Source organism: Megascapheus bottae, chromosome 18 (genome assembly GCF_031878675.1).
Source record: "Megascapheus bottae isolate mThoBot1 chromosome 18, mThoBot2.hap1, whole genome shotgun sequence".
In the NCBI taxonomy this organism is placed as follows: Eukaryota; Metazoa; Chordata; class Mammalia; order Rodentia; family Geomyidae; genus Megascapheus; species Megascapheus bottae.
The window spans coordinates 28,398,936-28,424,444 of NC_143526.1; the positions used below are offsets into that span (position 1 = coordinate 28,398,936).

The window sequence follows — 25,509 nt, forward strand, 5'->3', positions numbered from 1 at the left end:
GATTCATGTTCTGTGTTTATTCATATATAATTATGCATATAGACTTTATGCATGTGTCCATAAATATGTAAGTCTTTTAGGTCTGGTTTCCATATATCTTGTTTTTTGAGCTTGTCTTGCTCAATATGGTTGGTATCTTCCAATTCCATCCATTGTCATTCAACTGATATGGTTTTTCTTTTATTAATAATTTTCAATTGTATATCAGTGAACTCTGTGCTGGTGTTGCTCTCATCTTTAAACAATAAAAAGAATATTGCCTAGTAATTACAATATAAGTATTCAGACATGTACTTTCTATATAATTTATGAGATTGTCAGTATCAAATAAAATATTTTATCACTGTAAACTTGCTTTCCTGACCCATTCATTTTCCTTCCAAAACTTGCATGTTATGCATTTGAGGTAGTGATGAATTTTCAAATATCACAGCTAAGGTACCACTCACTTCCTGTGTATATGCTCCTGTTCCATGCAGACTTGTTTCTCATATCCATCCTTTAAGACAGTTTTTGGAAAACATTTATCAGGTGACCTTGTTCAAAAGTCACTTGGAAAATTTTTCATACAGTTCTGCCTTGGTGACCATCTCATTTAGGTAAGAGAATAATGTTATTGGGTGCTACTGGATCATGCTTTTAATATTGGCTACTCTAAGGCAAGGCACTAGCGGCTCATGCCTGTAATCCTCACTACTCAGGAGGCTGAGATCTGAGGATTGTAGTTCAGAGCCAGCCGAGGCACAAAAGTCCATGAGACTCTTTTCTCCAATTAACCACTCAAGCAACTTCAGAGGCTGAGATTTGAGGATCATGATATAAAGGCAGCTTGAGCAGAAAAATCCACGAGACTTTATCTAGTTAACCAGCAAAAGATTGGAGTAGAGGCATGACTCAAGTGTAGAGCACCAGCCTTGGATAAAAAAGCAGAAGTGTGTGAGACTTTGTGTTCAAGTTCTGTTACTGGTAAATGCATGTGCACATACACATATACACATACAAATGACACCACTCTACTTTCTACACTTTGGAGAATTCCAGATATAGTGAATTTTATAAAGAGCTGTTTAGATATTGAATACACCTGGGCTTAAATTTGTCCTCCGGTTAGTAATCTCTGATTTTGGCAGATTTCTTTTGTTTGCTCTTTTGTTTAATTTTTACCAGTCTTAGGGTTTGAACTCAGGGCCAGGACTTTGTCTTTTGCTCAAGGCTAGGGCTCTGCCACTTGAGCCACAGCTCCACTTCTGGCTTTTTGGGATAATTTATTGGACATAAAAGTCTCAAAGAGCTTCCTACCCAGGGTGGCTTTAAATGGTGATCCTCAGATCTCAGTCTCCTGAGTAGCTATGATTACAGGCATGAGCCGCCAGCAGTTGGCATTTTGGTAGTTTTATTAACTAGTGAGCCTGTTGTCTTCTAATGTGGAGTGCATATCTCATCCTGTGGCTAGTTTTGAGAGATAGTAAAATGGTAGCAGTAACTGTTGTAGATGTAAGTGCTGGCTTCACTTTAGATTACTGTAGGTCTCAAAGTTTTCAATCTTTAGGTTCCAGAGGATGGTGGCTGGTGGAATAAAGTTTCACATTGTGACTTGTTTGTGTTGTGTGCAGATGCATAAATGGCCTTTTTTTTTTTTTTTTTTTTGCCAGTTCAGAACTCAGGGCTTGAGCACTGTCCTTGGGCTTTCCTCAAGGCTAGCGCTCTACCACTTTAACCACAGCACCACTTCTGGCTTTTTCTACGTGTGTGGTGCCAAGGAATAAAACTTGGGTCTTCATGTATGCTAGGCAAGCACTCTACCACTAGGCCAAACTTCTGGCTTATTAAATTGCCTTTTATTATTAGACTCCCACTATTGCTCCTGTAACCTCAATACTTTGATTCCTTATGGGGCCTAAAGATGGAAAAATGAAATTTACACAGATCAAAAGTTTTTTAATTTTGTTTTGCTGTATGTCTTAGTTTGTTGTGTGTTAGAAATACCTGTGTCTGTATTGGCTTTTAGAACAAGGATGTATCTTTTGTAGGTAGAAATAAAAGATCCTAGTAGTATGTTTGGAAGTAGAATCACCTGAAGTTGAATATCCTGCTGATTTAGGCAAGGATTAAGTCCATAAATCATTGGGAATTGTGTGTAGATTTTCTTTTTTAAAATTATCTTCAAATAATTGGGCAAGGGAATGTCAATTTAATATGTGTACAGTGTTTCTTGATCAGAACTGCCCCTTTGATGTTGCTTTTCTCCCGTCTCCCCCCCCCCCCCCCCCCCCCCCGTCGGTTTTGTTCGTTTGAGGCAGTGTTTCACAGTAGTCTAGGCTAGCTTTAAACTTGAGATCTTCTTGTCTCAGGCTCCTCAAGTATTGAGACCTTGTCTTTGCCTACTTTATGGAATTTCCCTGGGGATCGAACTCAGGGTGCTAATAAACAAGTACTACCACTTAAACTACACACCTAGCTTTAAAGCAAAACAAATTTTAATTCATTTACTTGTGGTGGTGCTGGAGATCAAACCCAGTCTTGTGCCTGTTAGGAAAATGCTATACTATTGAGCTGCATAATCCAACTGTTAGGGATATTTATAATTGGAATTTAGATCTTTAACAGATTTAAGGGGGGAGGGGGTAAATTTAATGTGCACTACTTAGAATACAACTGTCAATGAGAAAGGAACTACCATTTACTTTCCTTTAGTCCCTTTGTGGATATGTATATGGATGTGTTCACACGTGAGAGTGTACTGGAACTTGAACTCTTGGCCTAGGCACTGTCCCTGAGCTTTTGTGTTCAAGGTTAAACATTTTATCACTTGCTCTACAAAGCTCTACTTTCAAGTTTTGTGGGTGTGGTTAATTGGAGATCAGAGTCTCATGGACTTTTTTGTGTAGGATAGCTTTTGAACCAAGAGTCTCAGATCTTAGCCTTCTGAGTAGCTAGAATTAGAGCAGGCACCCTGTCTCTCTCTCTCTCTCTCTCTTTTTTTTTTTTTTTGCCAGTCCTGGGGCTTCAACTCAAGGCCTGAGCACTGTCTTTAGGCTTTTTTAAGGCTAGAGCTCTATCACTTGAGCCACAGCACCACTTCCAGCTTTTTCTATGTATGTGGTACTGAGGAATCAAATCCTGGTTTTTGTGCATGCTAAGCAAGCATACTACCACTAGGCCAAACTCCCAGCTGCCCTGGCTCCTTTTTTAAAACAAAACAACAGTCGGGTGCTGTGGCTCAAGTCTGTAATCCTAGCTACTCTGGAGGCTGAGATCTGAGGATCAAGATTCAAAGCCAGTCCAGGTACAAAAAGACCTGTGACTCTTTACCTCCAATTAACCCCTAGAAAATGGGAAGTGGGGCTTGGCTCAAGAGTAGGGCAGTAGCCTTTAGCTGAAGAGCTCAGGGATAGTACCCAGGCTAGTCCAAGCCCCATGATTCACCAAAACAAACTTATAAAGTGGTAATACCTTTGTACAACGCCTTAGTACTAAAAATGAAATTACATATATTGAGCTGTAGTTCAAGTGATAGAGAGCGCTAGCCTTGGGCCAAAAAAAAATCTTGGAGCTGGGAGTTTGGCCTAGTGGTAGAATGCTCGCCTAGCATGCACAAAAACCAGAGTTTGATTCCTCAGTACCATATACATAGGAAAGCTGGAAGTGATGCTGTGGCTCAAGTGGTAGAGCTCTAGCCTTGAGAAAGCCCAAGGACAGTGCTCAAGGCTTGAGTTGAAGCCCCAGGACTGGCAAAAAAAAAAAAAAAGCTTAGAGAGAGTACTCAGGCCCTGAGTTCAAGCCCCGGAATGCTTCCTCCTCTCCCCTCCTCCCCCATACCCCAGAAAAGAAAAAAGATAATTATCTTTTGCTCCTTTGTCAATACTGGGGATTTAACTACTCAAGGTCTTGCACTTAATAGGTGGGCACTATAACACTGAAGGCATGTCTCTAGCCCACTTGATATTCGTTTGATAAGTGAGAATGTTACTATGATCACAGTCTTGAATTGGTTTTGTTTTTTTTCCACTCCCCCCCACCCCCCACCCATTGTAGGGCTTGGGTACTGTCTGAGCTTTTATACTCAAGGCTAGTAGACCCCTTTGAGCCACAGTCCACTCCCACTTTCCTGGTGGTTGATTAGAGTCTCATGGACTTTGCTGCCCAGGCTAGCTTTAAACTGTGATCCTCGGGCTGGGAGTTTGGACTAGTGGTAGAGTGCTTGCCTAGCATGCACGAAGACCTGAGTTCAATTCCTGGGTACCACATACTTAGAAAAAGCCAGAAATGGTGCTGAAGCTCAAGTGGTAGAGCTCTAGCCTTGAGAAAAATCCAAGGACAGTGCTCAGGCCCTGAGCTTAAGCCCAGGACTGGCAAAAAAAAAAAAAAAAAAAAAAAAACTGTGATCCTCAAATCAACCTCCTGAGTAGCTAGGATTACAGGATTGAGCCATCAGCACCCAGTTAAATGAAAATTTTGTCTAGTCTTTTCTGGATTGAACCCAGAATGTTATACTTGCTAGGAAAGTGCTTTCCCATTGTACTACATTCCAGTCCGTGGTACTAATTTTGAACTCTGCAACCTAGGCAGGCCATCTACCATTTCGACATGCCTCCAGCAACACTGTGAATTGAGGCAGGAAAATGAGGTCAGTATAAAGTAAAGGAGGGAAATTTTATAATTAGCTATTGGGGGGGGCTTATTTTTGTGCTGGCAACAAGACCTCCTGAAGAAACTATATTAGTTATGTTTCTAGACAATACTTGACAACTGAAAGAGATGATTACATAGCTCTTAAAATAAGGGTGGTTGTGAAATGATTTTCTTACCCTAATGTACAGTTTTTTGTTGGTTATGGGACTTTGAACTCTAGACCTTGGCATTGTCCCTGAGCTCTTCAGTTGAAGGCTGAAAAGCACAGCACCCCTTCCAGTTAATTGAAGAGTCTCATGGACTGTAGTGCCTGGCTGGCTTTGAACTGAGATCCTCATATCTCAGTCTCCTGTGTATCTAGAATTACAGGTGTGAGCCACTGTGCCCAACTTAAGGTATAGATTTTTGACTACCAGGTCATGATTTTCTCACTTTTTTTTTTTCTTTTTGCCAGGCCTGGGGCTTTAACTTGGAACTTATGCTGTTCCTGAGCTGCTTTTGCTCAAGGCTATCACTCTACCACTTGAGCCACAGTGTCACTTGTGCCTTTTTTTCTTTATATGGTATGAGGAATGGAACCCAGGGCTTCATGCATGCTAGACAAGCCAAGCACTCTATCACTTAGCCACATTCCCAGCTTTAGATTAAACACTTTAGTATTGGATACTTAGGAAGCCTTTTAAAGGTTTTCCTGTTAGTTCGTTGGTGTTTGTGGTTCTGGAGGTGAACCTAATTTGGGTATACCAAATTATTTTGTTTTGTGATGTATGGTATAAACTGAGGGTCTCATGCTTGCTAGGCAGAGGCTCTGTGATTTGAACCGCATTCCCGGTCCTTGTATTTTCTTAAAGCAGTAAAATGAAGCACAAATCGGTTAGCTTCTATAAAAGTTACCCTCAGCTGACTAACTCTGAGTGCCACTGTTTCTTTTCTGAGGCTGACATTTTATAATTATTAATCAGACTTGAGGTTCACACTGGAATATAGCTTCAAGCCTACGCTACATTGCCTCTTCCTTTGAGGAAAGAATGAGATGTACTTAGTGTGAATAACTTAATTTTTAAACACTTTATTTAAATTACCAAATTAATCTGTTTAAGTGGAAAAGTTTTTTAAAATGTCCATTTCCAGTCTGTGTGTGTAGCTCTCAGTAGAGCATAAATTTGCCCTGAACAAGGCATTGGGTTCCATCACTTATCCAACATACACGCGCTACACTGCACAAAATATCAAATTAATAAATTTGCATACTTAGTGGAGAACAGGAATTGATCACTGAAAGGGCTTTAGGAGTTGGCAGTAAAATATGATAAATGAAGTTGCTTGGGCTTACAAGTAGCATTTCTAGTGTTTTTTTTTTTAAAGTTGGGGCTCTACCACATTGAGCCACAGTTCCTTGACTTTCCAGCCCAGGCTGGCTTTGAGCTATGATCCTCATATTTCAGTCTCTTGAAAAATTACTTTTTTTTTTTTTTAAAGAAATGCTTATAAAAAATTTAAGTTGGTAGCTCATACCTGTAGTCTTAGCTACTAAGGAAGTTGAAATCTAAAGATTGTGGTTCAAAGCTAGCCCAGGCAGGAATGTCTGAAACTTTTTGTTTTTTAGCTAGAACTAGGATTTGAACTCAGGGTTCTGGACACAGTCTTTGAGCTTTGTCAAGGCTAGCACTCTACCACTTGAGCCATTGCACCACTTCCAGCTTTTTATCTATCTATCTATCTATTTATCTATCTATCTACCTACCTACCTACCTATTTTTTTTAATCTATCTATCTTTATTTATTTTTGTGGCCTGGGCACTGGTCCTGAGCCCTTCAGTCAAGGCTATCATCCTACCCCTTGAGTCACAGTCCCACTTCCTCTTTTCTAATAATTAATTGGAGATAAGAGTCTCAGGGTTGTTAGTGCCTGGGCTGGCTTTGTACCACAGTCCTCAGATCTCAACCTCCTGAGTAGCTAGGATTACAGGCATGAGCCTACTGCACCCAGCTCCACTTCTAGCTTTTTCTCTGTATGTGGTACCAAGGAATTGAACCCACGGCTCTGTGCATACTAGGCAAACACTCTATCACTAGGCCACCCACCTGACGACTGAGCTTCTTTTACTAAAGGCTAGTGCTCTACCACTGGAGCCACAGTGCCACTTCAGACTTTTTCAGTGTATATAGTACTAAAGAATAGAACTCAGGGTTTCCTGCGTGCTAGGTAAGCACTATAATAACCTGTCAAGCTTAGCTGCCAAATTGTTTTTATTTTTTAAAAATGCTTAACCTGTTCAATCTCCCTGCGTGTGGTTATTGACTTAGGGTGAAGACATAGGGTGATGACCACTGCATGTGGTGTTCACCTTTAAAAACTCAGCCCCACTGAAACTCAGGGATGTACTCCTATCAGCCCCAAGGTGGAGAGCAGAAGCTCTGCAGCTATTAAAATGACTTCTTTTTTTTTTTTTTTTTTGCCAGTCCTGGGCTTGAGCACAGGGCCTGAGCACTGTCCTTGGACTTTCTCAAGGCTAGAGCTCTACCACTTGAGCCTCAGCACCACTTCCGGCTTTTTTCTATGTATGTGGTACCGAGGAATCGAACCCGGGTCTTCATGCATGCTAGGCAAGCACTTTAACCACTAGGCCAAACTCCCGGCCCCTAAAATGACTATTATTTTGGTTCACTGACAGTAACCAATTGGGCACAACTAAAAAGTAAGACCAGGTGCAGGTGGCTTACACCTATAAGTTATTCAAGAGACTGAGATATGAGGATCATAGCTCAAAGCCAACCTCGCCAGGGAAGTCCAGGAGCTGTGGCTCAAAGTGGTAGAGTGCTAAACCTGAGCAAAAAAGCTCAAGGACAGCACATAGGCCCTGAATTTAGGGCCTGGAAGCAGCACGCACACACGCACACACACACACCTGAAAATTTTATGCATAATTAAGAGCAGTCTCTGTGTGTGTGTGTGTGTGTATGTGTTTGATTTGGGTTTTGGTTTTGTGCTGATACTGGAACTTGAACTCATAGCACTTTACCACTTGAGCCACACCTCCACTTTTGGAGGTTATGCTTTACAGTTTCTTATTCTTTTTTTTTTTTTTTAATTTTAATTTTTATTATTTTAAGTAGTTGTTCAAAGGACTTACCATTCAACAAACTCAGCTTATAAATATACTATATCTTTATCTATGCCATCCTTTCATCTCTTTTCCCACATTCCAATACAATTTCTTTTTTGTATATGTTTGAGTATGTGTGGGTCCTAGGGTTTGAGCTCAAGGACTGGGTGCTGTGCTTGAGATTTTGTCTTTGTTAGTGCTCTGCTACTTGAGTCACTGCTCTGCTTCCGCCACCCCCCTCAGATTCTGGGGCTTGAACTCAGGGCCTGGGCACTGTCTCTAAGTTTCTTTTGCTCAATGCTAACACTCTACCACTTGAGCCACAGTACCACTTCTGGCCTTCTCTGTTTATGTGGTATTGAATAAGCCCACTTCTCTCTCTTTTTTTTTTTTTTTTTTTTTTTGCCAGTCCATGTGGTAACAAGGAATTGATCCCAGGGCTTTGTACATGCTAGGCCAGCACTCTACCACTAGGCCACACTTCCAGCCCTCTTCTGGCTGTTTTGATGGCCAATTGCAGGTAAGCGTGTTTCACAGACCTTCCTGCCCTTGCTGGTTTCAAATTCAATCCCCAGTTCTCAGCTAGCATTATATGTGTGAGCCACCAGTGTCTATCTGCCCAGTCCAATTTCTAGTTTTAGTGTTTTTCATCTGAATGGTTCTGAGGTAACCTTCAAAACTTTAATTCCAGGACTGGAGGCAAGGTTGAAGTGGTAGAGTAGCTGCCTAGCAAATGTTGAAGCCCTAGAGTTCAAATCCCAGTACTGGGGGGAAAAAAAAGCCAACAACCAAAACACACTAAGCTTAGATGTTAGTTTTTCTCTAATAGCTTTTTCTCAAGCACTTAAGATATTTTGTAAATAATTATTGAATGAACTATGATAATACCCTTCGGTTGTCTACAGATCACCATGACTTCTTGCCTTCCCTGAATTTGTCTGTGGATGTTTTTCATTCTCTGCAGCAGCCCTTTAAATATGTTTTCCTCATATAGCTTAGCTATTAGCCTCTAAACCAGATTGTGTTGTGCGGTCAGTGCATTGTTAACATATTACTTGTAGAAATCTTTGTACTATTTGGGTGATTATGAGATCTTGTTTATTTAGGGGTGAGAAGAGTTGCTTTGTTTGTGATGGAAACCAACAAACAGTTTTTAAAATAAAAAAACTGGGGTCGGGAATGTGGCCTAGTGGTAGCATGCTTACCTAGCATACATGAAGCTCTGGGTTCAATTCTCCGAAACTGCATACACAGAAAAAGCCAGACGCGGTGCTGTGGCTCAAGTTTTACCACTAGCTTTGGGCAAAAAGTGTCCAAGGACAGTACCCAGGCTCTTGACTTCAAGCCCCAGGACTGGCAGAAAAGAATAAAAATAAAACTGTGGCTGGGAGTGCTTGCCTAGCATGCATGAGTACAAAACCAGGAGTGGTGCAGTGGTAAACTGAAGAGCTCAGGGATAGTGCCTAAGCCCAGGATCCAAGCCCTAAAACTGACTCCCCTCACCCCCCCCCAAAAAAAATCTTTAACCTGTCTCAAACCTAATATACTTTGTTTACTCGATATTATACTTGACCCACATGCTTCTACACATTTTGCTTCTTCAGATTCACCCAGCCACTAGGTTGAATACTAAGCCATGGGGCCGGAAGTGTAGCCAAGTGGTAGGTAGAGTGTCACCTAGCATGCACAAAGCCCTAGGTTCGATTCCTGGGTACCACATATACAGAAAAAGCCAGAAGGGGCACTGTGGCTCAAGTGGCAAAGAACTAGCTTTGGGCAAAAAGTGTGTCCAAGGACAGTGCCCAGACCCTGAGTTCAAGCCACGGCTGGCAAGAAAAAAAAAATTTTAAGCCAGGCTCTACTGTCTCATACCTACAATCCTAGCTACTCAGGAAGATAAGATCTTAGATCAGAATCTCAGTGCAAAGCCAGTCTGGGTAATAGGAAAGTCCACTAGACTTTTATCTCCATTTAACTAAAAGAAGGCTGGAAATTGATGTATAACTCAAGTGGCAGATCACCATCCTCAATGACAAATCCAAACAAGTGCAAGGCCTTAAGGACAAACCCTAGTGTGCACACTTGCATGTGCGCGTGCACACACACACAGTGACCACAACTAACAGTTATTGGTGAAACCCTGTTTTATTTTGTGTATAATTAATGAAAGCCAGCCACTTGAAATTCATGTGAATGCCTTTCTTACTATAAGGAGTTTATTTTTATGCTTTAACAGTAAACAAAGTGCCTTAAGAGGATTAACTGCAAAACAACTAGCCCTCCCAGTGGAAAATCAGTTGTACTAGTTCACAAATTAGGTCCCAAGGTGATGAAAGCTAAAGGAGTAAGGGTCATTCAGGTTCTCAAGAGTTTCAGTAATTAGTCTTGGTCTGCTCTTCATAGAGAATAGCAAAGCCTTAAGAGAGCACAAAAAAACTAGGTGGGAAGTATGTGATAGATGCATGCACTAGTGAATACAATAAAAAAACTCAGTTGAGTTTTGCTTTGTTTTGTTGCAGATATGATTTAAATTCAGGGCCTTAGGCTTCCTTGGCTTGTTTGCCTCCAGCTTTTTTTTTTTTTTTTTTTGATTGGTCGTAGGACTTGAACTCTGGGCCTGAGCTTTTCCAGCTTGCTTCTTGCTGGTTACTTTAGAAATGGGATCTTCTGGTGGATTTTTCTGCTCAGACTGGCTTTGAACTGGGGTCCTCAGATTTATCTCAGTCTCCTGAGTATTTAGGATTACAGATGTGAGCCACCTACACCTATCCCTGGGCTTTATTTAAAATACAAAAAGCCAGGCACTGGAATTCACATCTGTAATCCTAGCGACTCAGGAGACTCAGGATCTGAGGATCCCAGTTCAAAGCCAGCTTCAGCAGGAAAAACCATGAGACTCTTATCTCCAGTTAACCACTACTGAAAGTGGCACTGTACCTCAAAAGTGGTAGAGTGCTAGCCTTGAGTAAGAAAGCTCACCCAAGCCGAGTTCAATCCCAGGATTGATGTAAAACAAACAGAAACAGTTAAATGCCAGTTGTTCATGCTTGTAATCCTAGCTAGTAAGGAGCTATGCCTTAATAGTTATTACAATATTGTGTTTGATATTTCTAAGCTTTTATTAGAGGGTCAGCTAACTTGATCATCTTCAGTCTCCCATATAATTGGATAGGTTTTTATAAGTGATGAGTTGAAACTAGAAGAAGCCCATAGAGGTTTGGCTGGGATTTGGAACCAGGATAAAACCACTTTATCATTTTCCTAGTGCATTTAATCCCAGTTACTAAATTTGTGTTAGTATTACATACTTTATAAGCTCTTAGGGAAAGGGTCTTTGAAATCCACAGATAAAAGGTAGGTAAAGGTATAAAATACCAACCAGCTAGAGGATAAGGCAGAAGAATCCACCTGGATCAAAGTGAGACTTCATCTTTAAAAAAACAGAACCAGGAGTATGGCCTAGTGGTATGTAGAGTGCTGGCCCCAGCATGCACAAAGCCCTGGATTCAATTCCTTGGTACCACATACACAAAAAAAGCTGGAAGTGGTGCTGTGGCTCAAGTGGTAGAATGCTAATCTTGAGAAAGCTCAATGACAGTACCTAGGCCCTGAATGCAAGCGTTAGGACTGGCAAAAGGAAAAAAAAAATCTAATTCATTACTCTCCTGTTTCCTAAGTGCTGAGATTTATAGACATGACCCACCACACGTGGCAAGTGTCTTAACTATTGTAGTTATGTTTCAATTTCCTACTTTCATATCAATATAGTACTTGCATTTTAAGTGCTAATCTGTTAGTATTTTTATAACATCCTCCCTCTTTTGCAGAACGGAATTTGTTTCTTTTGAGAAGAATGTCGCATTTGGTTGTCCTATCTCTTCTGTCTCATAGTAATTTATTCTTTTGATGAGTGTAGGGTTCCCACACATACACACACACACACACACCCTAGGACCAAAAGATAATTCTTCATTTTCTGTTTGTACAAATACTTCCCCATAATTAGATTGAGACAGTCCAGTTTTAACTAGGAAACTGCAAAAATGATTTCCACGTGTGAAGACTTACATTTTTAATTAAATGCATAACAGGGAGAATCAACTGTGCTGACTTCAGAGAATGAAAATGGAAGGATTGGCATAGTTGGGGAAGAAAGTCAATTTGATTTGATAAACTGAATTAATATATTCTTAAAATTTCACTACTTTCCCTTCAGGTTAAATTTTGGTGTGTGTGTGTGTGTGTGTGTATACATACATGTGTACACGTGTACACGTAGACTCTTTGAACCATGATTCTAGGTTGTAACCAAATATATGTATGTATTTGTAATATATACACATATATGTTACATATATTAAAGTTTGATGGAATCTAGGCTCTTAAATGTTCAAATGTCTGCTCTCTGCAGAATATGATTGGGACCAGTTTTAGGTATTTTTTAATTCCCCCCCACCTCTCTGCCCATGCCTGTCTTATAGGAAACTGTAACACAGTTGGGAACACAGTCTTAACGGGTAGGAAAGTGTATTTGGTATACTTGAGGTTGAGGCCATTATTATGAAAAGATTTTTTTTTCATTCCCACGTACTTTGAAAAAAATGATTTAATCTTTTTGCATTTTGTTTGTGCAGGTTGAAGAAAACAGGTCTGGAACAAGGTCTTATTCCCGGCTGCCTCTGAACAGTTGGACTGCCAGATCTTCAGACATCAAGTTCAGCTTTGTCTGCCAATCTGTCTGACATGTCGGGACCCGTGCCAAGCAGGGCCAGAGTTTACACAGATGTTAATACTCACAGACCCCGAGAGTACTGGGATTACGAGTCACATGTGGTGGAATGGGGGTAATTGTTTCTATTCCCTTTACTGTACTCACCTAAAGAGCTGAGTCTAAGGGATTTGTTGAGGAATGTATGTTTATAAACCCCTTCACGGTGCAACCTCAGGTTTAAAGCCAAACCAGTTTCTTCTTCTGAGCTGCAAGTTTGGTGCTGTAGAGAGAAGCAGAGTATTGCTTTGACAGGTTGATAGTTTTGATGGGCTTACCATTTAAAAGTCATTCAATGTCTTCTTTTTTCTGTGCTCTGTAGCTGCCTCTCAAGCTAAAAACATTGTAGATAAGTGAGAATTCATACTTGAGAGACTTGAAAAACACCAGGCTCTTACATAAACTATTAATTGAGGTCAGAAAAGGTTTTCCCATAGTATTAGTAAAGGTTGAAACAATTCTCCAGAAAAGTGTTCTCTTTTTGATGAGAAACAACATTAAATCCTTAGACAATTGCCATTATCATGAGACTAGGCATACAACTCTGGTTTCAACCCGAACAATTGTACTTCTCCTGGACAATTGTATTTGTTGCTGCCCTCCTAATTCCTTTTTTTTTCCCTGCCAGTCCTAGCTTGAACTCAGGGCTTGACCACTGTCTTTGGGCTTTCTCAAATCTAGAGCTCTACCACTTGAGTCACAGCACCATTTCTGGCTGTTTCTATGTATGTGGTACTACCTAGGAATCAAACTCAGGTCTTTGTGCATGCTAGGCAAGCACTCAAACACTAGACCAAACTCTTGGCTCCTGCCCTCCTAATCTTTTTATTTTTTGTTAGTCATGGGACTTGAACTCTGGGCCTAGGCGTTGTCCCTGACCTCTTCAGCTCAAGGCCACTGCCCTACCCCTTGAGTCGCAGCTCCACTTCTGGTTTTCTGGTGGTTAATTGGAGATAAAAGTCTCACAGACTTCAGTGCTCAGGTCAGCGATCCTCAGATCTCAACATCTGGAGTAGTTAGGATTGTAGGTGTGAGCCGCCACTCCTGTCTTTAGCTCTGTTTTTAAAAACTACAACAGAGCACTTACGTATGTCTTTGTTTAATTTATAAAAAAGCCTTACAGATAGGTGCAAACACTTAAGTCCTGTTTTGCAACCCAGGACTCATTGCTGAACATGAGATTTTCGTATATGTAAGAAGGAATGTAATTTTTTTAAAAATTCAAAATATCTCATTGTTATTCTGGCAAGTTTTTGTTTTATTTTGTAATATTAAGATTTGATTCAGGTATGTTTGCTAGACAAATGATTTGTCACTTGAGCTACAAGTGGTAATGGTTTTATAAGTTAATTTGGCGCTTGATAACATGGAAGTGTTAAATCAACATGACTTTGAATTTTTGTTCACAGCAATCAAGATGACTATCAGCTTGTTCGAAAATTAGGCAGAGGTAAATACAGTGAAGTATTTGAAGCTATCAACATCACAAATAATGAAAAAGTTGTTGTTAAAATTCTCAAGGTGAGTAGAAGAGAGAAAATTTCAGAGGGATTTGATATGTAGGGCTTAAAAGTTAATATAAATGCCCTTTCTTAGGGTTAGCTTTAAAGGTTGTTTAGCCCTTTATTATATCCTCTGAAATCACTAGAACAAATGATACCGTTTTTTGTTTGTTTCTTTTGTTTTGTTTTGCCAGTCCTGAGGCTTAGTGGTTAATTGGAGATAAGAGTCTCATAAACTTTGCTACCAGGCTTGTTTTAAACTGTGATCCTCAGATCTCAGACTCCTTAGTAGCTAATAGCTAGTAGCTAGGATTTACAGGCATGATTACTGCCACTGGCGCCCTGCAGATGACACTTGCTTGGCAGATGAGGAACTGTGAAGTAGGAGAGCTAGAAGTGGTTTGTCATCATTAGTTGTAGCAGGGTAGAGCAGTAAAAGGTGGTTACATCTCCTAAGCCTGATCTAGTGCTTGTTTTATGTACTTAGAGTTATATTTTATGACTTTATTTTCAACAAAAAAATAAGTCATTTGTATCTTCTAAGGATGAGGTATCACAAATACAGGCTTTAAGAGGGCAAGCAGAAGACATCGATGTAGCTAGGGTGGTGTGACTACTCACACTTAGATGATGTGAGCTGTAGGAAAGAACTGAGGAAAACCAGGAGGCACATACTTCTTCAGGAGGAGGTAGCTACTTCTCAGCACCACCCAGTATTGCCCTGTAGCAGAGCAAGTCTAGTATTGCTTGATAGTCTCACTTTGTGAAGAGAAGTCAGAAATTGATATTCGTATATAAATTCTGATGTATAAATGTTGGGTTAAGATTTGTTTTGTTAAAAAATTGTTTTTAGGGCCGGGAGTTTGGCCTAGTGGTTAAAGTGCTTGCCTAGCATGCATGAAGACCCGGGTTCGATTCCTCGGTACCACATATATAGAAAAAAAGCCAGAAGTGGTGCTGAGGCTCAAGTGGTAGAGCTCTAGCCTTGAGAAAGTCCAAGGACAGTGCTCAGGCCCTGTGCTCAAGCCCAGGACTGGCAAAAAAAAAAAAAAAAAAAAAAAAATTGTTTTTAACACTGCACAAATTAGATTTGGCAAATGAACTATCAGTACATAACTTGTAATTTTATTTTTGCTGTACTGCTTCCTATCATATACTGTATGCTTAGCTCATTGTTCCTTACCATGGAAACTTACCCATTGACACAAAGAAGTAGAACTTCCCAAACTTTTCTATATATAGCACTTTTCTCAGTAAGAGAAAATAGTCCTGTATATTAAGTAGTTCTATGTATTAAGTGGCTAGGTCCAAATAACTACTTATATTTAACAACTTAATAGCCATTTAACCAGTTATACACAGTCATTAAAAGTAAAAACAGCCCGGGGCAATGGCTCATGCCTGTAATGCTAGCTACTCAGAAGCTGAGATTTGAGGATCGAGGTTCAAAGCCAGCCTGGGCAATACATAGCTGCCAAGACACTCTTATCACCAATTAATCACTAGAAAATGGGAAGTGGAACTGTGGCTCAAGGGTAAAGTGGTAGCCTTGAGTTGAAGAGCTCAAGGACAGTGACCAGGCCAGAGTTAAGCTCCATGACCCCTCCCCCAAGAATGTAAAAACAATCTTATTAACCATAATTGCCATTGGCCTATGTACAACCTATTGGCTACTCATAGCGTTTCGTATATTAGAATGAGGTTAATACCTTGTACAGTACTTACTTTTTATCATATCAGCTGCTGAAAACCCAGGTTCACAAGATTCAAAACGAATATAGTACTGAAATGTCATGTTGAAACCAGGAACTGCTCTAAACTGGTAGTACTCCTGGTGTTTGGCAGGTTTCAGGTATTGATGAGTTTGTCCCCCAAATTTAAACTGTCTCACCATGCCCAAAGAGTTTAAGTATTTATATCTCTTATAACATCTAGAAAGAAAACTAGACTGGAAATCAGAACAGTTGTCTTTTAAATCCAGATCCTAATAAAATCAATTAACCATGATGAAAGTAGAGGTGATCTTGCCTTATCATATATGGAACTGTAATTTGGAGACTGCAGTTCTTAGTGTAGCTGACATTCATACGGAAAGGTATATGATAGAATGAAATCACATATTTAGAACCACACACCAATAGTGGTGTGATGGTTCACAATAGAATAAAAGATAGAGGAAGACAGAGTCTATATAGATGAATGAAAATCTTTCAAATACTATGAAGCTTTTTATTTATTTATTTATTTATTTATTTATTTATTTATTTATTTATTTATTTATTTTGCCAGTCCTGGGCTTGAGCTCAGGGCCTGAGCACTGTCCTTGGACTTTCTCAAGGCTAGAGCTCTACCACTTGAGCCTCAGCACCACTTCCAGCTTTTTCTATATATGTGGTACCAAGGAATGGAACCCGGGTCTTCGTGCATGCTAGGCAATCACTTTAACCACTAGGCCAAGTTCCTGGCCCCTATGAAGCTTTTTTTTTTATCTCCTTGTTTATCTGGGGAGATAGAAGTTACAATGAGCATTATTAAATTAGGATATATTCCACCTACCTAGTCAGCTTTACATAAAGTTTTGATCTGAAGGTTTTTTCCCTCCCTCCCTTCTTTCCTTCCTTCCTTCCTTCCTTCCTTCCTTCCTTCCTTCCTTCCTTCCTTCCTTCCTTCCTTCCTTCCTTCCTTCCGCCAGTCCTGAGCTTGAGCTCAGGACGTGAGCACTTGTCCTTGGACTTTCTCAAAGCTAGAGCTCTACCACTTGAGCCTCAGCACCACTTCTGGCTTTTTTCTATGTATGTGGTACCAAGGAATCGAACCCGGTCTTCGTGCATGCTACGCAAGCACTCTACCACTAGGCCAAACTCCCAGCCCCTGAAGGATTCTTTAGAGTCATTTAAAAATAGCTTTTGCAGGTGCTGGGAATTTAGCCTAGTGGTAGAGTGCTTGCCTAGCATGCATGAAGACCCAGGTTCAATTCCTTGGTACCACATACATAGAAAAAAGCCGAAAGTGGTGCTGAAGCTCAAGTGGTAGAGCTCTAGCCTTGAGAAAAGACCAAGGACAGTGCTCAGCCACTGACTGCAAGCCCAGGACTGACAAAAAAAAAATAGCTTTTGCAAAAATCAACTATTGGGAAATATTGTTAAAGTAGAGAACAGGAAGTAGATTGATGGGTTGGTCTATGGATAGGGAAATAGGCCTCTGTATGAGCTAGCAGATAAAAGAGATTCTGAAAGTTGAGGCAAGAAAATAAACGTGTCATTTAGTAGTATGTAATTTCAGCTATCTAAGAAGCAGAGATGGAAGGATCCCTGTCCAAGACCAACCAGCCAAAAGCTAATACCCTGTCTAAAAAGCTAAAAGGAAAAGGGCCAGGTGCTGGTGACTCACCTATAATTCTAGCTACTCAGTAATCTGAGGTCTGAAGAATCGTGGTTCAAGGTCAGTCTAGGCAGATAAATTCTGTAGGCTTTTCCATAATAATTAGCAAAAAGCAGGGCTGTGAGTTAGGCTCCGGTGGTGGAACACTTGCCTTCTAAGCACAGGACCCTGAAGTCAAATCCCCAGTTCTGCTACTAAAAGAGAGGCTGAAGCCACCTTGCCTCCCAGCCAGTCCATGTACTTAGTTCTAATAGAAGCAAGGGTAAGAAGCTATGGAATGAATTGAATGTCAGCTATACAGAATTCATTATTATTAAAGCACTTTCCATTTATTTTCTTTTTCATTGTGATATTCTGTGTTACATAAATGACAACTTTGGCTGAGAATATGACCTAGTGGTAGAGGCTTTTTTAGCATGCATGACGCCCTGGGATCAATTTCTAGGTACCACATACACTGAAAAGGCCAGAAGTGGCACTGTGGCTCAAGTGGTAGAGCGCCAACCTTGAGAAATATCAAGGACAGTGCCCAGACCCCAAGTTCAAGCTGAGGACTGGCAAAAAAAAAAAAAAAAAAAGCATTGTGAGGAATCTACATCCCTTTAAAGATAAACATTTAAATACTCCCAAGGGTTAGATAGCTACAGAGCTATGGTATGAAGGACTTCCCAAAATCTGTTTCATGCCATACTACGTGTTTAGTGATGAGACAAAGTTAAAGGAGTTCATATAGTATTCTTGGACCTAGATTACCTTGGGAATCAGGAAACCTTCAGAAGATTCTAATTTAGTATTTTTTTGTGGGTCCAGGGCTTGAACTCGGCCTGGGCACTGTTCCTGAGCTCTTCAGCTCAAGGCTAGCGCCCTATCCTTGAGCCAAGCCCCACTTCCCATTTTCTAGAGGTTAATTGGTGATAAGAGTCTCAGGTCCCTTAGTACCCAGGCTGGCTTGGACCTTGATCCTCAGATCTCAGCCTCCTGGGTAACTAGGAGGATTACAGGCGTGAGCCACCATGCCTGGCTTAATTTAGTATGTCTATGTGAATTTTGCACATCTCTGTATTTAAAAATTAGGTGATTGTTGCACCATCAAAGTTTAGAACCCATAATTTCCTTAAAACAACTTTGAAGAGTTGTGTGCAGTGCGTGAGCAAGCAGTCCTGAGTTGGCTGGCACCCTGGAAAGAAATCATTAGACTTTAAATATGACTTAAATATATTATTCAGATAATCATCTTTTTTGATGCGACTACTATAACATTTAAAAGAGCAAGTGACTTGCTTGTATTTCTCTTGGGCCAGCACTATTTTTTAAAAGACTATGCAGAAGGAAGTTTTGTGAAGGGAGCACAGTTGGACCAAGGCTCTCAGAAAAATAAAAAGGAGTTCTACATCAGAACAGATGGAAAGGATGGGTGAAGGCAAAGAATTATGCAGAGTATATTCTAAGGATTCTGCAGAGCACTATTTCTGAATGAATTTATAAGAATATTGATAGTAAGATTAGATACATATCATATATTATTTTCCAGACATACTCAGATCTTTTGAGGTATCTTATTTGATTCCTCACTGTGGCCTTAACTTTTAGAAGTTATATAGATTTCCTTATGGGTGTAGCTTACAGGTTCACAATAGGCAATTGACTTGAAGGCCTCAGTTTACCCACTGGTTATCTTACATGGGCTTTCTTAAGGCTAGAGCTCTACCACTGAGCCACAGCACCACTTCCGGCTTTTTCTATACGTGTGGTACTGAGGAATCAAACCCAGATCTTCATGTAAGCACTCTACCACTAGACAAAACTCCTGGCCCCATGAATAACTTTTCTTTCTGTTGACCCTTACCATCCTTTACTTTCTATAGGGCTGTAGAGTTAGAGAAAGGAATAAAAGAACCCATGTTGTACTCTGGTTTTTTAAATGCTTTTTTTTTTTTAAGATGTGTTTTGGTAGTCCTCTTCAAGATGCTACTTTTTAAAGTTTGAAATATAACATGCAGAGTGGCACAGAACTAGCAGAAAAGGATTCTGAGATGTCTGTTACATTTCCTTCCTTCCTTCCTTCCTTCCTTCCTTCCTTCCTTCCTTCCTTCCTTCCTTCCTTCCTTCCTTCCTTGAGTTCATAAGTAAGCCATTTATTGCAGAACCTGTTGAAAATACCCAGAGTAATGTTTTTCACGGATATATTTCTACCCTTTCAGCCAGTGAAAAAGAAGAAAATTAAGCGTGAAATAAAAATTTTGGAGAATTTGAGAGGTGGTCCCAACATCATCACCCTGGCAGACATTGTAAAAGACCCTGTGGTAAGTATAGTAGGCATTAGCAAGGCCCCCCAGGGCTGAGGTGGTGTTGGACACAGCACAACTGGCCTATTTCTTTTACCACCCCTTTCACTAAGGACTTAATTAGATATACGTTTTAACTAGCTTAGGTCTTCCTTTCAAAGAGACCTCCACCCACAGACTATTTCTTATTCTTCTAGGCTAAGAGACTGATAGCACTGGAAACTGAAATGTGTTAATCCATTTTGCAAACTCAGGTCCGATGCTGATGGGCGATGGGCGCATTGTCGGGCTGCCTAGAGCCTGGTGAGACTTCAGCTCCATGTCTTCTGTTTGAAATCCATCCCCAAAATGACCTCTAAGTGTGGTGATGAGAAGCGGGGTGGGCTATTAGTAGTAGAGGGATTTTGGCTTCTGAGGCGAGGACTACCAGACTCACCATGCAGCATCCACAAGCGTTGTGTCCAGAAAGCTATCAGAAACTACTAACATGTTTTCTTTTTCTTTCCCCTAGTCACGAACCCCTGCCTTGGTTTTTGAACACGTAAACAACACAGACTTCAAGGTATAATGTATAGCCTGCCTACCATTTCAAGCTATTGAATCTTTAGACTGCATAGAAAGTCATTTGAGGATAGCAGTTGAAGAACTTACTTTTTCACTTGTTCTAATCCTAAAAGAGCTTAACACAGAAAGACTCATATACAAGTAGTACCCACTTTACATATTTGGTACTTTGTCCTTTTTTGTTTTGTGCTCTGTAATGACGTTTATATCTCATTATCTTTGCCATGTACTCAACAATTTTTGCTCATATCCAACTTGATGACAAAGCAGTAGAACACATTTCTCCACAGCCGGTCTTAATGCCATGTTTTAAGGTAATAATGTTCAGGAGGGAATGTATTATGTATATGATAGTAGGGAACTAGATATTCCTTAGTGCTAGTTTGAATCAATACTTTTTATGAGAAAGTCAGAAGATAAATGAAGAGCAAACATTGTACTCATATATACCCAGATATGTATATATGTTATGTTACTAATAGTGGATTTAGCCTCAGCATCATGAGTTTATTTTTTTTATTTTTTATTTTTTTGCCAGTCCTGGGCTTGAGCTCAGGGCCTGAACACTGTCCTTGGACTTTCTCAAGGCTAGAGCTCTACCACTTGAGCCTCAGCACCACTTCTGGCTTTTTTTCTATATATGTGGTACCGAGGAATCGAACCCGGGTCTTCATGCATGCTAGGCAAGCACTTTAACCACTATGCCAAACTCCCGGCCCCGAGTTTATTCATTTTTTACATGGAGAATTAAACACAAAACTATTCCTTTAAATTAAATGTTATATTGTAATCGTGCCAAATGATTTCAAATCTTAGTTTACATTGTTATGAATGAGGATGAAGAATTATCCCTTTATATTATTTCATGACTCAATTGTTGCATTTGTCTTCAACAGCAATTGTACCAGACACTAACAGACTATGATATTCGATTTTACATGTATGAAATTCTGAAGGTAAGTTACCTCGGATATTAAATATCTTTAAATTGGTCTTAGTTGTATTCAGCAGTTCAACTAATGGTAGAAAAGCCAGAGATCAGGCTTCTCCATGGACAATATTTTTTTTTGCTTTTTGAAGATTAAGTAATGGTACAAAAAGGTTGAAATTTAAGTCATTAGAAGTACAACACTTCTTGATCAATATCATACCTTCCATTTACCCCCATTTTCCTCTCTCCCATCCCTACCCTCAAGTTACATAGTTCAGTTTTTACATAATGTACATAATATAATGATTACATTTTCTCAGCCACCATTCATGTGCTCTTTCCTCAGTGTTCTCTTCCCAAGACATGTTTCCACCTCCTGGTATTCATTTAATATGCTTCTATTAAAAATTCCATTATATATATGCACCAAATGTTCTTAATCTACTCATCTCTTATAGGGCATCTGTGCTGTATTTATAGCTAGTGTTTAACAAATTGATAATATTAGAACCTTTAGATTAATGTAAAGCTATGACTTGATATAGCCCATCTTTTTTTTTTGCCAGTCTTGGGGCTTGAACTCAGGGCTTGAGCACTGTCTTTGAGCTTTCTCAAGTTTAGTGGCCTGTCACTTGAGCCACAGCACCATTTCCGGCTTTTTCTATGTATGTGTTATCGAGGAATTGAATCTAGGCCTTCGTGCATGCTAGGCAAGCATTCCACCACTAGGCCAAACTCCCATCCCTTGACATTGTCTAGTAAGAATAGAATGCTTTCAAAATGGTACTTGGAGAACTGAAAATGGAAACTGTCAAAACTTGAAAGAAAAAAACCTGATATGCTCGAGTAACTTCTGATAGTTTTTTTACTTAAGATTCAACAAGTAAAATAGTAAACTTTAACTTGGCCTTCAAGGGATCATTGTTCTAAAACTGAGTAATATCAGCTTAAGATCAGTGAAAGAGAATAGACTTATATTTCTCAAATGGGATTACCAGGTATCTTCCTCCTAGTAATTAATAGATCAGCTTTGTGTAGTAGAGTTTATACCTACAGAGAAGTTTGTTCATCTTCCCTTTGGCTCAGGAGTCTTATAGCATGTAGGACTTCACAGAGTTACAAGTAGGCTTGCTTTGCCATGTGAACTGTAGGAATCTAGGTTGCCCTTCTGGATGGACAGGAACTTGGCTGGTGACTGAAAGGCATGGGTTAGTAAACCCAAAGGTTACGTCACTCAGTTGAGCTTAGTTTGAGGTTGGAAACTTCTAGGGGTTAGTATATTTTTTTGTTTGTTTGTTTGTTTGTCTTTGTGGGGCTTAAACTCTGGGCCTAAGCACTGTCCCTGAGCTCTTCAACTCAAGTCTACCACCCTACCCCTAGAGCACAGCCCCACTTCAGGTTTTCTACTGGTTACAAGGAGGTAAGAGTCTCACGACTTCAGTGCCTGGACTGGCTTTGAACCAAGATCCTCAGATCTCAGCCTCCTGAGTAGCTAGGATTATAGGCATGGGCTACCATGCCTGGCTGTAAGTTTCTTTTAGGAACAAATAATATTTTAGGCTTTGGTAGTTTCGTTTTAGATCTGATGCAATATGAAAGCACTTGTGCACAATACATAAACAGTGGCTGTGTGCTGATAAAGCATTATTCACTAAGCCACGTGGACATCAGGCTAGATTTGGCCCATGAGCCATACCATACTTGTAGATCTCTGTTGTAGACTCTTCAGTGCTAAAGAAATTATTCTTCTAGGGGGTTGGTGGCACAGGGCCTTGAGTTCAGTCTCCAGTACTGTACTACTGAGAGAGGGGGAAAAAGAGAAAGAGAGATAGATTCTTATTCAACTAGATGTGATAGCATACATCTGTAATCCAATCTACTTGGGAGGCATAGGTAGAAGAATAGAGACCTGAGTCTGGCCCGAGCAAAAAGCTTTGAAGACACTATCTGAAAACTTAAGGTGGAAAGGGCTGGGGACATGGCTCAAGTAGATGTCCTTACCATTAACCACTACTCCTCACCTCCCCACCCCCCAAAAAAGGAAATTACTTCAAAATGAGGTTCATATAGAGACCAGCTTTTTTCTTTTGTGAGGCTTTGTGTATGATCTAAGCTTTTCTTTTTCTTCCTTATATTTTTAAATTTTTATTGTCAGGGATAATGTATAGAGGGGTTACAGTTACATTTGTTGAACAATAGGTGCATTACTTCTGGCACATTGATACCCCTTCTCGTGTTTTTGGCCTCGTTTTCTTCCCCCACCCTCTCCCAGTAGTCTTAAGCTTTAAATGAGATAAGAATTTTCGAGTGGAGGACCAGGAGTGTGGCCTAGTGGTAAAGTGCTTGCCTAGCATATGCGAAGCCCTGGATTCAATTCCTAGATACTACATATATAGACAGAAAAAAACAGAAGTGGCACTATGGCTCAAGTGGTAGAGGGCTATCCTTGAGCAAAAAGTGTTCAAGGACAATGCCTAGGCCCTGAGTTAGAGCCCTAGGACTGGCAAAAAGAAAAGAAAAAAGCATTTGAATTTGCAAGTAGAACAGAATGGATATGGAAACCACTCTGAAGAACAGAACTTGAGCCGGGTGCTGGTGGCTCATGCCTATAATCCTAGCTACTCAAGAGGTTAAGATCTAAGGTTCAAAGCCAACCTCAGCACAAGAAAGTCTGCGAGACTTATCTCTAGTTAACCACCAGAAAACCAGAAGTGGCACGTGGCTCAAGTGGTTGAGCAATAACCTTGAACAGAAGAGCTCAGGGACAAGCCTAGGCCCAGAGTTCAAGCCCCACAACTGACCCACCCCTCCCCCCCCAAAACGAAACAAAAACTGTGGGAATGACTTTCTAGTCCTGATATCTAGCAATGTTTTGAAAATGAAGGAAAATTTCATGGAAGAAAAAAATAAATGTGAGCACTCTTAGGCACTTTTATGTTTTGTTTCCATGTTGAAACAAGGCCTGGGCAGTCTAGCTTGTGCGGGCTTCAAACTTCCTGTCTCAAACTGCTAGTGGTAGGATTCTAGGTGTGCACCACTACCAACCATTTCAGTATTTTAAGGCTTACTCTCTCTTGCTTTTTCCTCCCACAGGCCTTGGATTATTGTCATAGCATGGGAATTATGCACAGAGATGTGAAGCCCCATAATGTCATGATTGATCATGAGCACAGAAAGGTAATGTAACAGACAAATTTTATCTTTGTACATGATAGGATTATTTTGCAACTTATCTTCAGTACCACCCCTCATGCATGTTATAGTCCCTGGTACCTATTATATATTAGATAAATGTTTGGTAAATGACTAAATTAAATTAGCATGTTTAGACCATTCATTCTTATTGCTAAGAATACTTTTTTTTAAAGAAACAATGCAATGGACAAAACATTTATTTAGGTAAGAAAGCTTTGCTTTTGGTTTTATGGAATAGTTGGTTGTGAAATTCATTCTCATTTGCTGTTGTCATCTTACCTGTCAAATAGTTGATATCCCTGTGTGCTGGGAAACAGATAGGGAGAAGGAGCTTTGCGGTAAATCAGATGAGGTATGGTGGAATAGTTAACATGGACAGTGGAAATAAGATCACAATCAGAATTTTAGTAGGGTGAGCAGTTTTGTTAGACTAAATGTGAGGGGCATGGAACACAAGAGTACTGAATGGATCTTAAGTTTTGTTTGGAGTAGCAGGCTGATTGGGGTTACCTTTAACTGGGAAGTCTGTGAAGTTTTGTGCTTTTTTTGTTGTTGTTATTTGTTTTTGGTTTTTTTGCTGAGAATAATTGGAGAGATTTTATTTTAAGCATAAACAATGATAACCTTGGCACATAGTCATCCTTTAACTTTCAGCACATTTTTTTTATCTTTATTCACTAAGCAAACATTTACTATTTTTTTCTCTGATATTCCAGTGATAAAGTCTGAAAATTATGGAGGTGGATTAAGTAATCTTTACCCTCAAGCCCCATTACAGTTCATATTTTGAAAGAAGAAAAATATAGGAGGCAAACAAACACCTTATAAGATTCTGTTAAAGAAGCAGTGTCAGAAACCCAAGAGCCTGAAGGCAGTGGTTCATTCTATATGAATTATTAGAAAATACTTTATTATGAAAGATATCCATGAAAACCTTCACCAGTAGAAGTATTACATAGTAAGAATATTGTAGTTAAATGAGCAGTTTAAGAAACTGGCAGGGCTGGGAGTGTGGCCTAGTGGTAGAGTGCTTCCTTGGTATCACATCACAGAAAAAAGCCAGAAACGATGCTGTGGCTCAGGTGATAAGAGTGCTAGCCTTGAGAAAGCCCCAGGACTTCCAAAAAAAAAAAAAAGAAAGGGG

General features: G+C 40.0%; 1 protein-coding gene and 1 non-coding gene across 2 annotated transcripts in view; both read left to right on the forward strand.

The window, feature by feature from the left end:
- Positions 1-25,509, forward strand: part of Csnk2a1 (casein kinase 2 alpha 1) — a 46,022-nt gene that overhangs the window by 9,092 nt on the left and 11,421 nt on the right. Inside the window, exons 2-7 of the mRNA XM_090352115.1 lie at positions 12,374-12,583; positions 13,917-14,028; positions 19,592-19,693; positions 20,187-20,237; positions 21,136-21,195; positions 24,264-24,347. Of these exons, the coding sequence (XP_090208241.1) occupies positions 12,483-12,583; positions 13,917-14,028; positions 19,592-19,693; positions 20,187-20,237; positions 21,136-21,195; positions 24,264-24,347 (510 nt within the window). The 5' untranslated portion in view covers positions 12,374-12,482. The remainder of the gene's footprint in view (positions 1-12,373; positions 12,584-13,916; positions 14,029-19,591; positions 19,694-20,186; positions 20,238-21,135; positions 21,196-24,263; positions 24,348-25,509) is intronic.
- LOC150050321 (small nucleolar RNA SNORA40) lies at positions 13,586-13,714 on the forward strand. Its single transcript, XR_016538754.1, has one exon. It is a non-coding gene; the product is annotated as a small nucleolar RNA SNORA40 (small nucleolar RNA).